We start from the raw sequence: 12,731 nt of genomic DNA on the forward strand, positions 1-12,731 counted from the left end.
GAGTATAGCTGCTTGATAGTAGCGTAGTTTTTGGTCCATACCACGGATTCACATGTATGAAGTCAGGTAAAGAGATTAGTTCTGGTTAGTGCCGTGTGAAGATCCCTAGCTGATCACTTTGCTCACTATAGACTGCATATTAGTGAAAGCGTTTGTCAAATAAAAATGTTTCTGTGACGTTTCTTTAGCCATTTTTGTCTTGTGGTGGTAAGAATGGATAAATTTATTGTTATTTAGATCACAGCTCTTTCCAGTGTTCCGATTAACATTACCGTTACCTTTTTCATTAAATTCTTGATTACAATTGAAAGTAGGAAGTTTGCAGCTGCAGTGGTAAAGCGCTTCAGAGAGAACTCTCTGAATATCTTACGTACGTTTCCTGACCATGCCGTTGTAATAGGAACTGACTTCAACTTGCTAGTCATGTGTAGGGAAAGCCATGCTACCAAATCTGGTGCCAGAAACAGGGACTGTTGTGAAATTGTTCTGCATGCCTTGTCCGAAAATTATTCTAGCAGCTATTTAGAGAACCAATTCGTGAAGGTAACGCCTTAGACTTTCTAGCAACACACAGACCTGAACTTCTCGTAGCAGTTGACACAGAAGAAGTGGCCACAAGGCTGTGATAGCACCAGTGACTACGAATACTATAAGGAATGTCAAGAAAGGTAAGAAAATATTTATGGTTAGAATGAATAACAGGATATGGTTCAAACGGCTCTGAGTAATATGGGACTTAACATCTGAGGTCATCAGTCCCCTAGAACTTAGAAGTACTTAAACCTAACTAACCTAAGGACATCACACACATCCATGCCCCGGCCAGGATTCGAACCTGCGACCGTAGCGGTCGCGCGGTTCCAGACTGAAGCGCCTAGAACCGCTCGGCCACACCGGCCGGAAATGACAGGATACGAACTGCAGAACGTTTGAGTAGTCAATCAACATGAAATATACAGTGCAGCGGCCAACGATGTGGAATACGAATGGAAGAAACTCAAAAGCATCTTTCATTATTCCTTAGACAAGAAGGATCTGAGCGAGGTTATAAGGGATAGGAAAGTTTCACCGTTGTTTAATAACCACGTTAAGAAACTGCTACGTATACAAAGAGAATATCATCACAGACTCAAGAAAAGTCAAAAACTAAATGACGAACAAAACCTAAAAGAAGAGAAAATGAGAGTAATTTAAGCAATGAGGAAAGTGTTTAATGACTTCCAAAGTAAATTTTTTGTTAACCGATCTCAGTAAAAGCACTAAGAAGTTCTGGTCTTACGTAAAATCAAAAAATCAATAAGCTGTTCGAAATCAAGTATTCAGTCACTCAGTGATCATGATGACACCGAACAGGGAAAATGGCAGAGAGAAGCGCAATATACTGAATTAGCTCTTTCGAAACTGTTTCACCGCAGAAGATCGTAACACGGTGCCTCATCTCAATGATCGTATGAACTTCGAAAAAACTGAAATCGCTTTGTAGCCGAAAGAAATCAGGGCCAGATGAGATGCTAGTAAGATTTCATAGAGATTATAACAAAGAACTTGCTGCACTTCTACCATCAGTTATCGCAGGTCGTTGTTACAACGAACGATACCTAGCTACTGGTAAAAAGCGCGGGTCATTTCCGTTTCCAGAAACGATCGTAGGATAGATATACATAATTATAGGTGTACATCGTTGACGTCAATCTGTTGTACAATTATGGAACACGTTTACACTCATGTGTTATGACACTTTGGAGAACGAAAATCTCTGTAAGAAAAACTATCATGGATTCTGCACACAAAGGTCTTGCGGAACCCACCTCGCTCTTTTCGTCCATGAGATCCATAGAGCTGTAGACATCTGCGCTTAGACCGATACCCTGTTTCTCGACTTCAGAAAGACATTTGACACCGTTCCGCACCGCCATTTAGTGACAAAATACGAGCTTACCGAGTGTCGCAATAGATTTGCAACTGGATTCCAGACTTCCTTGTACACAGAATTCAACACGTCGCACTCAGTGAAACAAAATCGACAGATGTAAATGTAAGTTTCGGAATACTCAAAGGGAGTGTAACAGAACCGTTACTGTTTGCAAAACGTATAAATAATCTAGTAGGAAGCGTCGGAGTCTCTTTATGGTTGATCGGAGATGATGCGATTTTCTGTAAGAACGTGGCACTACGGTCGCAGGTTCGAATCCTGCCTCCGACATGGATGTATGTGGTGTCCTTAGGTTAGTTAGGTTTAAGTAGATCTAAGTTCTAGGGGACTGATGACCGCAGATGTTACGTCTCGTAGTGCTCAGAGCCATTTGAACCATTTTTAAGTAGGTGGCAATCCCGGAAGACAGTAACGATTTCCGGAAAGACCATCAGATGATTGTTGAATGGTGCATGGACTGGCAGTTGACCCAGAACGTAAGAAAGTAAAATTTATTGCTCATACGTAGGAAAATAAATAGAATACTGTATAACTAGACTGCTGACGACAAGTTGCTGGAAACCTTAGCCACGGTAAAACATTGAGGAGAATCTATCGGGAGAGACCTTAAGTATAATCACCGCATGAAACAAACAGTAGGAAAAGCAGAAGCGAGACTCCAATTCGTAGGATGAATCTTAAGGAAATGTAATTCAGTCACTAAAAAAGTGGCTCACAAAGCACTTTTTAGATCTATTCTTGAGTCTTGTTCGTCAGTCTGAGAGCGTTGCGTTTCGTCACAGGATGGTCTAGTCGCACGGGAGTGTTAACAGATCCTCAGCAAACTCGAATGACAGACGCTCCAAGAGAGGCCTTTGGTTCCGGGAGAGGTTTACTATTGAAATTTCTAGGGAGTACTTCCCGAGAGGAGTCGGATAATTTATTACTTCCTCCCATATACGACGTGCGACAATAAAGTAATAAGACTGATTTTCTTCGCAAGATGTTACAACCCTGTAGGCTTGCGTAGGCACAATATCTTTGACTTTGGTCTATAAGCTGCTTCTAGTTCAAAGCGGCACATCGATGCACTGTTCAGTCGTGAGTTGTGCTGCAGTAAGTTAACACGTGTTTGTGTCTCTCGTCACGGAAATGGAACCGCATACTATTGCGCAACGGTATGCTATTTCTTTTTGAGTTAAAATGGGTGAAAACGTGACGACAACTGATGGTAAGCTTCAGAAGGCTTTGGAGAGGAGGTTGTGTCAAGTGCTCAAGTTTTTCGTTGGCATAAAATGTTTAGAACGAATATTGAAGATGAAGACTGCAGTGGACGACCATCAACCTCACGGACGGATATCAACTTGACCAGGGTGCGTGAACTCGTACGATCTGATCGAAGATTATCCGTGAAAATGATTGCAGAAGAACTGAACATCAGTCGAGAAACGGTTCGTCTAGTAATAACCTAAAACCTCGGTATGAGAAAGATTTGTGCAAAAATGGTCCCCAAAAATCTCACACCACAACAGCGAGAAACGCGGAAAAATGTGGCAGCCGATCTGTTCGGAAATCAATCCAGAATTGTTGAGCCGTGTTATCACTGGTGATGAATGTTGGTTTTTTCAGCACGATCCAGAGACAAAACGCCAAAGTTCGCAATGGTGCTCAAAGGGATCACCCAGACCAAAAAAAGCTCGCAAGTCAAAGTGAAAAGTTATATGAATGCATGTTTGTGTACTTCGTTGATTCCAAGGGAATTGTTCACAAAAAGTGGGTGCCTCGTGGACAAACAGTTAACCAATATTACTACAAAGAAATTTTAGAAAGACTTCGTAAAAGAGTTCTACGTGTCCGTGCCAGCATTGCTGACAATCGGATTCTGTGTCACGATAATGCGCCATCCCATACTGCTCTGTCAGTACAGCAATTTTTAACTTCAAAACAAATTTCAGTACTACCACAGCCACCTTATTCACCAGATATCGCTCCGTGGAACTTTCCTCTATTTCCTAGAGTCAAAACGGCGGTCAAGGGACACCATTTTGAAACAACACAAGGTGTCCAAAAAGCTGTGACGATGGTATTGGAGGATATTAGAGAAGATGAGTTCCAGAAATGTTACAATCAATGGCAGAAGCGCTGGAAAAAGTGTGTGCAATAAGAAGAGAACTGCTTTGAAGGAGACAACACTAAATTTGACTAAAACGTCAAGCAACAGTTTTTTTCACATCAGTCTCATTACTTTATTGTCACACCTCGTATGTATAGCGAAATGACCACAATGAGAAAATTTGTCAAATTAGTGGAGGCAATACATAGGCCTACCGAAAATCATTCTTGGAATACGGAAGGAAGAAAAAAGAGTTAGTAGTACCAGAAGTACCCTCCAACACAATACTTCAGGCGGCTTGCGGGGTACTGATGTAGAGGTTTAAAGTAAATAACAATGTAATGTAACGATTATTCAGAGAAATATCAGTTAACATAAAGATACACTGTTATTTCGTATAGGATAATGCTCGCGCACCTTAAGGCCAATGCAATTACGTCAGTACACGTATTACAAGGGATTTCTAACGACGGATAGTTGAGTGGCATCCTTGTATTACAAACCTGAACCCATTTGATTTCAGTCTCCGGCGGATGCAAAATGATAAGAAGCGTGCAAACAATCTCCATACACTCGACGAGTTAGGTGACAGCATTCAGCTTATCTAGCATATCGAGAGCCGGAATTTCGTCAAGTGCTCTACAACATGTTCAAATGGTTGAAATGGCTCTAAGCACTATGGGATTTAACATCTGAGGTCATCTGTCCCCTAGACTTAGAACTACTTTTAAACCGAACTAACCTAAGGACATCGCACACATCCACGCCCGAGACAGGATACGAACCTGCGACCCTAGCAGCAGCTCGGTTCTGGACTGAAGAACCTAGAACCGCTCGGCCACAGCGGCCAGCTACAACGTGTTCTGAACGTGTCGGGCTGCTCTTGTTGCAGTGGGACCTCTTTCCTAGCAATTGCTGTTAGCAAAAGTAAGTGAAATTTAGTTGCACCGTGCAACATCCCCTCGCTTCTAAACTGATACTGTTATTACTCAGCTTAGCCGCGAGTCCGTAGGGGGTGGAATATGTGACGTACAGTATGACTGGTCAGCATTTCCACCCGAAATTTGCGAGTGTAAGTCGGTCCTTCTTTGATCCGCCTTGGTGGGCCGTGTCGTCGGATTTCCTCCTACCTGTGCGCGGTGCAGCTTTCGTAAATGTCGTCCCGTGCAGATTCTTCATTGGCTCATTGGATGTCTCTGTCGGTGGAAGCTAGTTATCTGAAATTGCTGTCGGTCAACTTTGGGGTATCTATTTACTAGAAATTAACATTCAGAACGTCCACAGCTCGTGGTCGTGCGGTAGCGTTCTCGCTTCCCACGCCCGGGTTCCCGGATTCGATTCCCGGCGGGGTCAGGGATTTTCTCTGCCTCGTGACGACTGGATGTTGTGTGATGTCCTTAGGTTAGTTAGGTTTAAGTAGTTCTAAGTTCTAGGGGACTGATGACCATAGTTCTAAGTTCTAGGGGACTGTCGACCATAGTGCCAAGTTCTATGGACTGATGACCATAGATGTAAAGTCCCATCCATAGTGCTCTCAACCATTTGAACCAACATTCAGAATGCCGTAATATCACTTTTATTCCTGTTAGATCAATAATGAAACACTCACGTCACAAACTACTCGTAAACGAGAGCATGGCTACCATCGAACAAGACAGGAAGATCTCTTAACGGCGACTGCCGACTTTGGCGCGCAGTCCGTATCTCTTACTAGTTTCGTCATAGCTCGTGAATTTCTGATCAAGTTCGTACTTACTAAGATATGCATTTATTAATGAACGGGTGTGAATTTTAACGAGACAAAATTATGATATATAGTTTTAAACATCCAGAGGCTCCTCCTAGTATTCATGTCGTCATAAATTACTTTAATTATTAAATATAAATAAATAAAATCGGTGACTTTGGCGCCAAGATGGCGGTACTTCCCGTCATGTATATATTCCCAGGCTAACGCTTGTTGCTACGGTCCAGCGCCGAGCTCCACCCCACTACGCGCGACATACGGTCGCTTCGTCGCCTAGCCAGCCAGCGTGGGAAATGCTCTCCGACTCATTGCCGGCTACGGACTACAGCACTTCCTAACTATCGTGAATACATCAATAAGAGACAATAATTTATTGAAACCGGTAAAAATGTCTTCCTTACGTAAGAGGTACCTTACAACCGCTTATCTCGGGGGACATGCGACGAGCACTCTGAGGCAGTTACTGGGGAAATTAGCTGGTCCATACGAAGTGCCAACTCCGGGAAAATGTGTGGTCGTACCTGAAATAGCCTTTATCCAATAAAAGGGAGAAAAATCCCAGACAAGAAATCCTTCCATTTTATTTGTGCTCTAACCTTCCTGTAATAGTTTCAATTGACAGAGCAGTAGAGTTTCGTAAATGACGCGAAGCCACTAGCGGAAGTAATGTGGTGCAGGAGCTCGATGGCTGGTGTACTCACCTCCTGGCACACGGAACGACACGAGCCGGTGGCTAAGGAACAGCAGGCGGACTCTGCAAAAGATACAAAAAAAGCGTTACCGCTGTTACCATCACTGCAGCGTAGATTCATGCAAAGTACAGAGACAACTTGTGGCTTTTAAAGGCTCATATGTCGATTTGCAAAGTGAATTGCTTTGAATGTGATGAATGTACTGACGGCTTACTTGTAAGCCCAGTTATCGTCTTAATAGCTAACTACAAGACAACAGCATGGAATACGAGGGTAATCTCAAAAGTAAGGTCTCCTATTTTTTTATAAGTACATGGACCTGTTTATTTCTACAATGGTTTACATCAATTTACAGCTTGAACATTTAGCTATTTTTCGACATAATCACCATTTCTGTCGATGCATTTTTGTTGACTCTGTGGCAGTTTTTGTGTGCCCATGTCATACCAGTTCGCCGCCATACTCTTCAGAAAGTTATGAACCTCTTCTTGCACCTCGTTGTCGGAGCTGAATCGCTTTCCGGCCAAATGTTCTTTTAACCTAGGGAACAGGTGATAGTCACTGGGCGCCAAGTTAGGACTATAGGGTGGGTGGGTGATTATGTTCCACTAAAACTGTTGCAGGAGAGCAACGGTTTACCGAGCGATGTGTGGGCGAGCGTTGTCATGGAGAATGTGTACGCCCTTGCTCAACATTCCTCTTCTCCGGTTCCGAATTGCCTGTTTGAGTTTTATCAGAGTCTCACAGTATCTGACAGCGTTAATTGTGGTCCCACTAGGCATGAAGGCGACCAACAATACACCTTTCCGATCCCAAAAAACGATTGTCATGAGTTTATCGGCAGACTTTGTTTGAATTTTCGCGGCTTTTGGCGAAGAAGGATGCCCCCACTGGCGTGATTGTTGCTTGGTCTCAGGTGTAAAGTGGTATGCTCAGGTTTCGTCATCCGTGACAATTGAGTCCAGGAAGTTATCCTGTTCGGCTGCAAGGCGGTGAAGAAATGCGCGGGAAGCAACAACGCGTTGCCGCATGTGGTCCTCTGTCAGCGTGCGTGGCACCCATCTTGCGCACACCTTCCGGTAGTTGAATGTTTCCGTTAAAATTCGTGCTTCGGGAAATCTTAGGAACCAACGTGCAGAGATCCTCCAGGATGATGCGCCGATCTTCACGCATGCTTTGTTCAACCATCAACATTGTCTCCTCAGAAACTGACGGTCTCCCGCTCCTTTGTTCGTCGTGAATTTCGGTCCGACCAGCTGCAAACTCTGTACACCACTTACGAACATTTTTGACATCCATGCACGACTCACCACACACTTCCACCAGTTGGCGATGGATTTCAATCGCCGTAGTGCCCTTTGCGTTTAAAAACGAATAACTGCGCGCAATTCGCACTTCGCTGTGACATGCAACGGGAGCTGCATTCTCAACGGCTGCCAGGCCAAGACTGAGCGCCTCAGAGCGGCGTGCGCATGTTTAACACACAGCGCGTGAAGCACTCTTCATAACAGTGTCACTAACAGCCACACAAACAGAGTTCTGTACTTATAAAAAAAATAAAGGAGACCTTACTTTTGGGATTTCCCTCGTAGATGCCTAGCGACGAACATGGGCGTTACTCGCACTTAAAGGTTTGTGCTCGTGGTACCACCAGACAAGTATATTTGATTACCACCAAGAATTGCTATCGAAATTATTCTTACTTTTACTATTGGTTTCCATCTAATGATCAATTTTAAGTTACTGTTGTTGACGTTTATGTGGCCATCAGTCCGAAGACTGGTTTAATACAACTCTCCACGCTGTGCAAGCCTCTTCAACTCCGGATAACTACCACCTCTTATATCCATTTCAGTCTGTTTTCATCCCTTGGCCTCCCTCTACAATTTTTAACCACCCCTCCTCTCCCCATATTTTCCTGCATTACCAAACTGACGACTGCTTCATGCCTTAAGAAGTGCCCTATCAATCGATTCACTATTTTAGTGAAATAGCGCCGTAAATTTCAGTTTCCTCCAGTTCTGTTCGGTAACTTCTCATCAGCCACTCGATTTACTGGCCTAATCTTTGGCATTCTGCTATAGCATTACAATCCAAACGATTTTGTTCTCTTCTTGTGAGAACTCTTTATCGTCCACGATTCACATCCGCATAAAGCTGCACTTCACTCGAATTTCATCAGAAAAGACTTCGTAACGTTTCAGTGTATTGATCTGATGGAATTACATTTTCCTGGAGACATATGAGTCTCAACTTTATCTTTGGTAAGTACACAAGCTGAAGCAATGAATTAAAATTTGTACCACGGCTGGGAGCTGAAATCGGTTTCAAAACCTGACCGTAGCACGAATTTTAATTCATTGCTTCAGCTTCTATCCGTATTGAATTTATATTTATATGTATACCGTACCAAATTCCTTATTTTCAGCTCTAGTACCATACAATTAACAATAGCCTACATGGCAACGTCATTATAACGCCGCCCATCAGTAGCCAACGAGCGACGCCGGGTGGTGCTCGCAGCTGGAGATTGAGAAGGTTTATCGGGAGCAATCCTCATGTGGGGATAATTGCTCCCCACGAGCCTACTCCCATCCCCTACAACCCTGACCATGCACCATACATCCAAGATGTCTTCTCGTGCAAGGACCTGCCTTGGAGGGCTGCGCCAACAGTCCATTACGAACTGGACTCAAACCACAACCCGGTTATCCTGGAATGAGCCAATGTCGAAGACACAATCCGGAGGATGGCAAACACAACGTATCAGACTAACTAGGAACAATATACCGCCCTGGTAGGACAATACCTGGAGGACATTCCGCAGGCCAGCCGTAGTGGCCGAGCGGTTATAGGCGCTACAGTCTGGAGCCGCGTGACCGCTACGGCCGCAGGCTCGAATCCTTCCTCGGGCATGGATGTGTGTGCTGTCCTTAGGTTAGTTAGGTTTAAGTAGTTCTAAGTTCTAGGGGACTGATGACCACAGCAGTTAAGTCCCATAGTGCTCAGAGCCATTTGAACCATTTGACACAGCAGTAGAGTACTTCACAAACGTCCTCCAGATCTGTGCTCGAGAGACAATCACCAGGCTAGCCACCGAGCCTCGCGCCAGGGACCTGCCCCCTGATATCTGGGACCAGATAGTCACTAAGCGGCCCGTGAGGAGGGATTGGCAACGCTATCGCGATCCTGCCGATCGTCGCTTGCTTAGGCGACTTGAAGCCCAGGTGAAGGAAAGACTGATAGAGCACAGAGGCCTCTGCTGGGAAGAGAAACTCAGGAACGCAGAACAGAAAATGATCGAAGTATGGAAAATGGTAGACAGACCACTCTGTCGTCCTGATGGGCTAGTGTATGTCGACGAGGATAAAGAAGAATTACTGGCGACATCGTTAGAGTCACAATTCCGTGACAATCAGGACGAGATAATAAACGGACGATTGGCTCAATTGAGGCAAGAGGGTCCAGATACGGAATTTACCCCTGTTTCCGATCGACTTGTGTGTGCCTACATCAGACGCTTTGGGAATAATAAATTCCCCGGTCCTGACAAGGTCCGTATCCCATACCTGAAACACCTGCCTCCTAACGCAGTCACCTACCTCACCACACTATACAACCAGTACCTTCCCCTAACCTAATTCCCAGAAGCTTGGAAAACTGCTCAGGTTGTACCCATACTTAAACCCAATAAGAATCTTGTCCTTCCACAAAGCTGTCGACACATCTCACTCCTGTGCTTTATAGGGAAAGTAATAGACTGCCTAACCGGATTCCTACGAGACAATAACACAGTCAGCCCTCAGCAGTTTGGATTCCGCCCTGGACACAGCACCATCCATCGATCCCTGCTTCTGGTGGAACACATATGCAGGGCGAGAGACTGGAAACACAGCATAGGAGCAGTTTTTTCTCGGTTTCGAGAAAGCATTCGACAAAGTCTGGCAAGATTGCTTAATATACAAGTTATCCCAGTTAGACATTGCAGGACATATCATCAGCGCGATTGACTCGTTTCTGACAGGGGGGAAATACCGCGTCAGATGTGGAAAACATGTACGCATGATCACGGACGCCGGCAGGAGTTCCGCGGGGCTCAGTTCTTGGCCCCATATTATACTCGCTAGACACCAATGACGTGCCAAAGTTGGCAGGTGGTGAGATAGCGCTGTATGCCGATGACACGGCTGTTTGCAGGAGTAGCAGCAACCTCAATCTGACAGCAAGAAAGCTACAAGAGAACTTGGACAAAATCGTGAAATGGTGCAACATTTGGAAAATAAAGATCAATCCTGAGAAGTCCGTAGCAGTTATGTTCACGAGGAAGTTGACTCCTCCAAACAGACGGATTTTTGTAGCCGACAAAGAAATAGAATGGAGCAACTCATATAGTACTGGAGTTACATGTCACGGCATTGTACTGTACAAACGCCTAACCTTCGCAAAACAGATAGACAGATCCAGAAGCAGAGGTTGCACTGCTTTTATCCAACTGCACCCACTCCTAAAAAGTGGAGGACTTAGCATAGAAACGAAACTAAGACTGTACAGGTCTGTTATCCTCCGGAGTATTCTATGTGGATCGGAAGGTTGGTCTTCGGCAGCAGACTGACATCTACAACTAATTCAGAGACTCCAAAACAGAATCCTCCGGGTCATAGCCGATGCAGACAGACATTAAAGACCTTTTAGAAGAACCATCAGTCTACACCTACATTAAAAGAAAATCAGAAAAACTCTATGAAAAGACACCTACTTCGACCGACCAACTAATTCACCATCTGATGCTTCGCCGGCCGGGATCGCCGAGCGGTTCTAGGCACTTCAGTCTGGAACAGCGTGACCACTATGGTCGCAGATTCGAATCCTGCCTCGGGCATGGATGTGTGTTATGTCCTTAGGTTAGTTAGGTTTAAGTAGTTCTAAGTTCTAGGGGACTGATGATCTCAGAAGTTAAGTCCCATAGTGCTCAGAGCCATTTGAACCATTTTGAACCTGATGCTTCAGACAAGCGACCAATCTCAACATTAACCAGAGAATTTAGGAGATAACGGTTACAGACAAAACAGTCATACATGCAAACATGAGTTAGATAAACTACAAAAGCTAGTCTTCTAAATCTCATTCAGCCATACTAGAAGTCAGACGGGGAAAGAGCCTTGAAGTCCTTCAGTGCAACAAATATAGATAGACAAACACCCTTGCACTTCAGTGCCGCTTTTAATTGTCAATTCGTGCTGGAGTCGGCACAGATAAATTATTATCTTATTTTAAAGTCTTCACACAATAAGTGAAGTCTTAAAGTTACGAAATGTGTGTACGTCTTGCTGCAGCGTGACCCTCGATGCACAAATTATCTAGACTATATTAATTCAATATTTTATAGTGATACCATTTAGAGGCTTCCAACAGCCTTTACAAATAATTTCAAACATTTTCGAAACCCTTCCTCGTTATCAACCACCTCAAAATTATGAAGAGTTACATATCTATCGCTTACTACATCTTCTCTCTTCATGTAATGGAGGTTCGGCTTCAGGCATGACGTATTACTTTTCACTTCTTTATTACAAGGTTTATTTGTAACACATTTTGCAGACAGTGTCATTGTGTACCACAGAAAGCGAATGAAAAATTATATCATTGTACAACACACTGTTACGGATATATGACGCCATATACGTTGAGATGCTTGAAAACTAGTTTTTCTTAAGGTGGGACGCAAATTACTCACATTATACTCAGCGAATGTTTAATAAGGAGATTACTTTGTGTCTTCAAACGGGCTTTAAACACAATCTCAATTGTTTTCTATTTTTTTTCTTTGGTTTATGGGTGAATATCCTCAAAGTAAAACAGACAAATGGAAATACACCGTATGCCCATCCTTTTAGAGATGGTTGCGGGACTCGGCTCTTCCAAAGAGGATGTCAAATTAAACACCTTTAGCCGTCAATTTTCAACCTTATTTTATTTGGCAACCAGTTTCAGGGTTTACTACTCCATCTTCAGGCCCCTGACCGACGTGTAGGAAGAATCTACCTCTCTTGTGATCAGGTGATAGATGAAGTGATCACTGTAGCAAATATCTATTAATACTGGTATTGCTGGCCCCTGTTTTGATCACAAGCGACGTAAATTATTACTACATGTCGGTCAGGGACTTGAAGATTGCGTAGTGAAGCGCTGAAACTGGCTGCCAAATAATATAAGGTTGAAAATTGACGGCTGAAAGGTGTTTTATTGAGCATCCCCTATATGGAAATA

At 43.9% G+C, this 12,731-nt stretch overlaps 1 protein-coding gene across 1 annotated transcript in view; it reads right to left on the bottom strand.

The window, feature by feature from the left end:
* LOC126234308 (reversion-inducing cysteine-rich protein with Kazal motifs-like) overlaps positions 1 to 12,731 on the bottom strand; it is a 354,561-nt gene that overhangs the window by 262,083 nt on the left and 79,747 nt on the right. Inside the window, exon 2 of the mRNA XM_049942994.1 lies at positions 6,474 to 6,526. Within this exon, the coding sequence (XP_049798951.1) occupies positions 6,474 to 6,526 (53 nt within the window). The remainder of the gene's footprint in view (positions 1 to 6,473; positions 6,527 to 12,731) is intronic.

The sequence above is a fragment of the Schistocerca nitens genome, chromosome 2, assembly GCF_023898315.1.
Source record: "Schistocerca nitens isolate TAMUIC-IGC-003100 chromosome 2, iqSchNite1.1, whole genome shotgun sequence".
NCBI lineage: Eukaryota > Metazoa > Arthropoda > Insecta > Orthoptera > Acrididae > Schistocerca > Schistocerca nitens.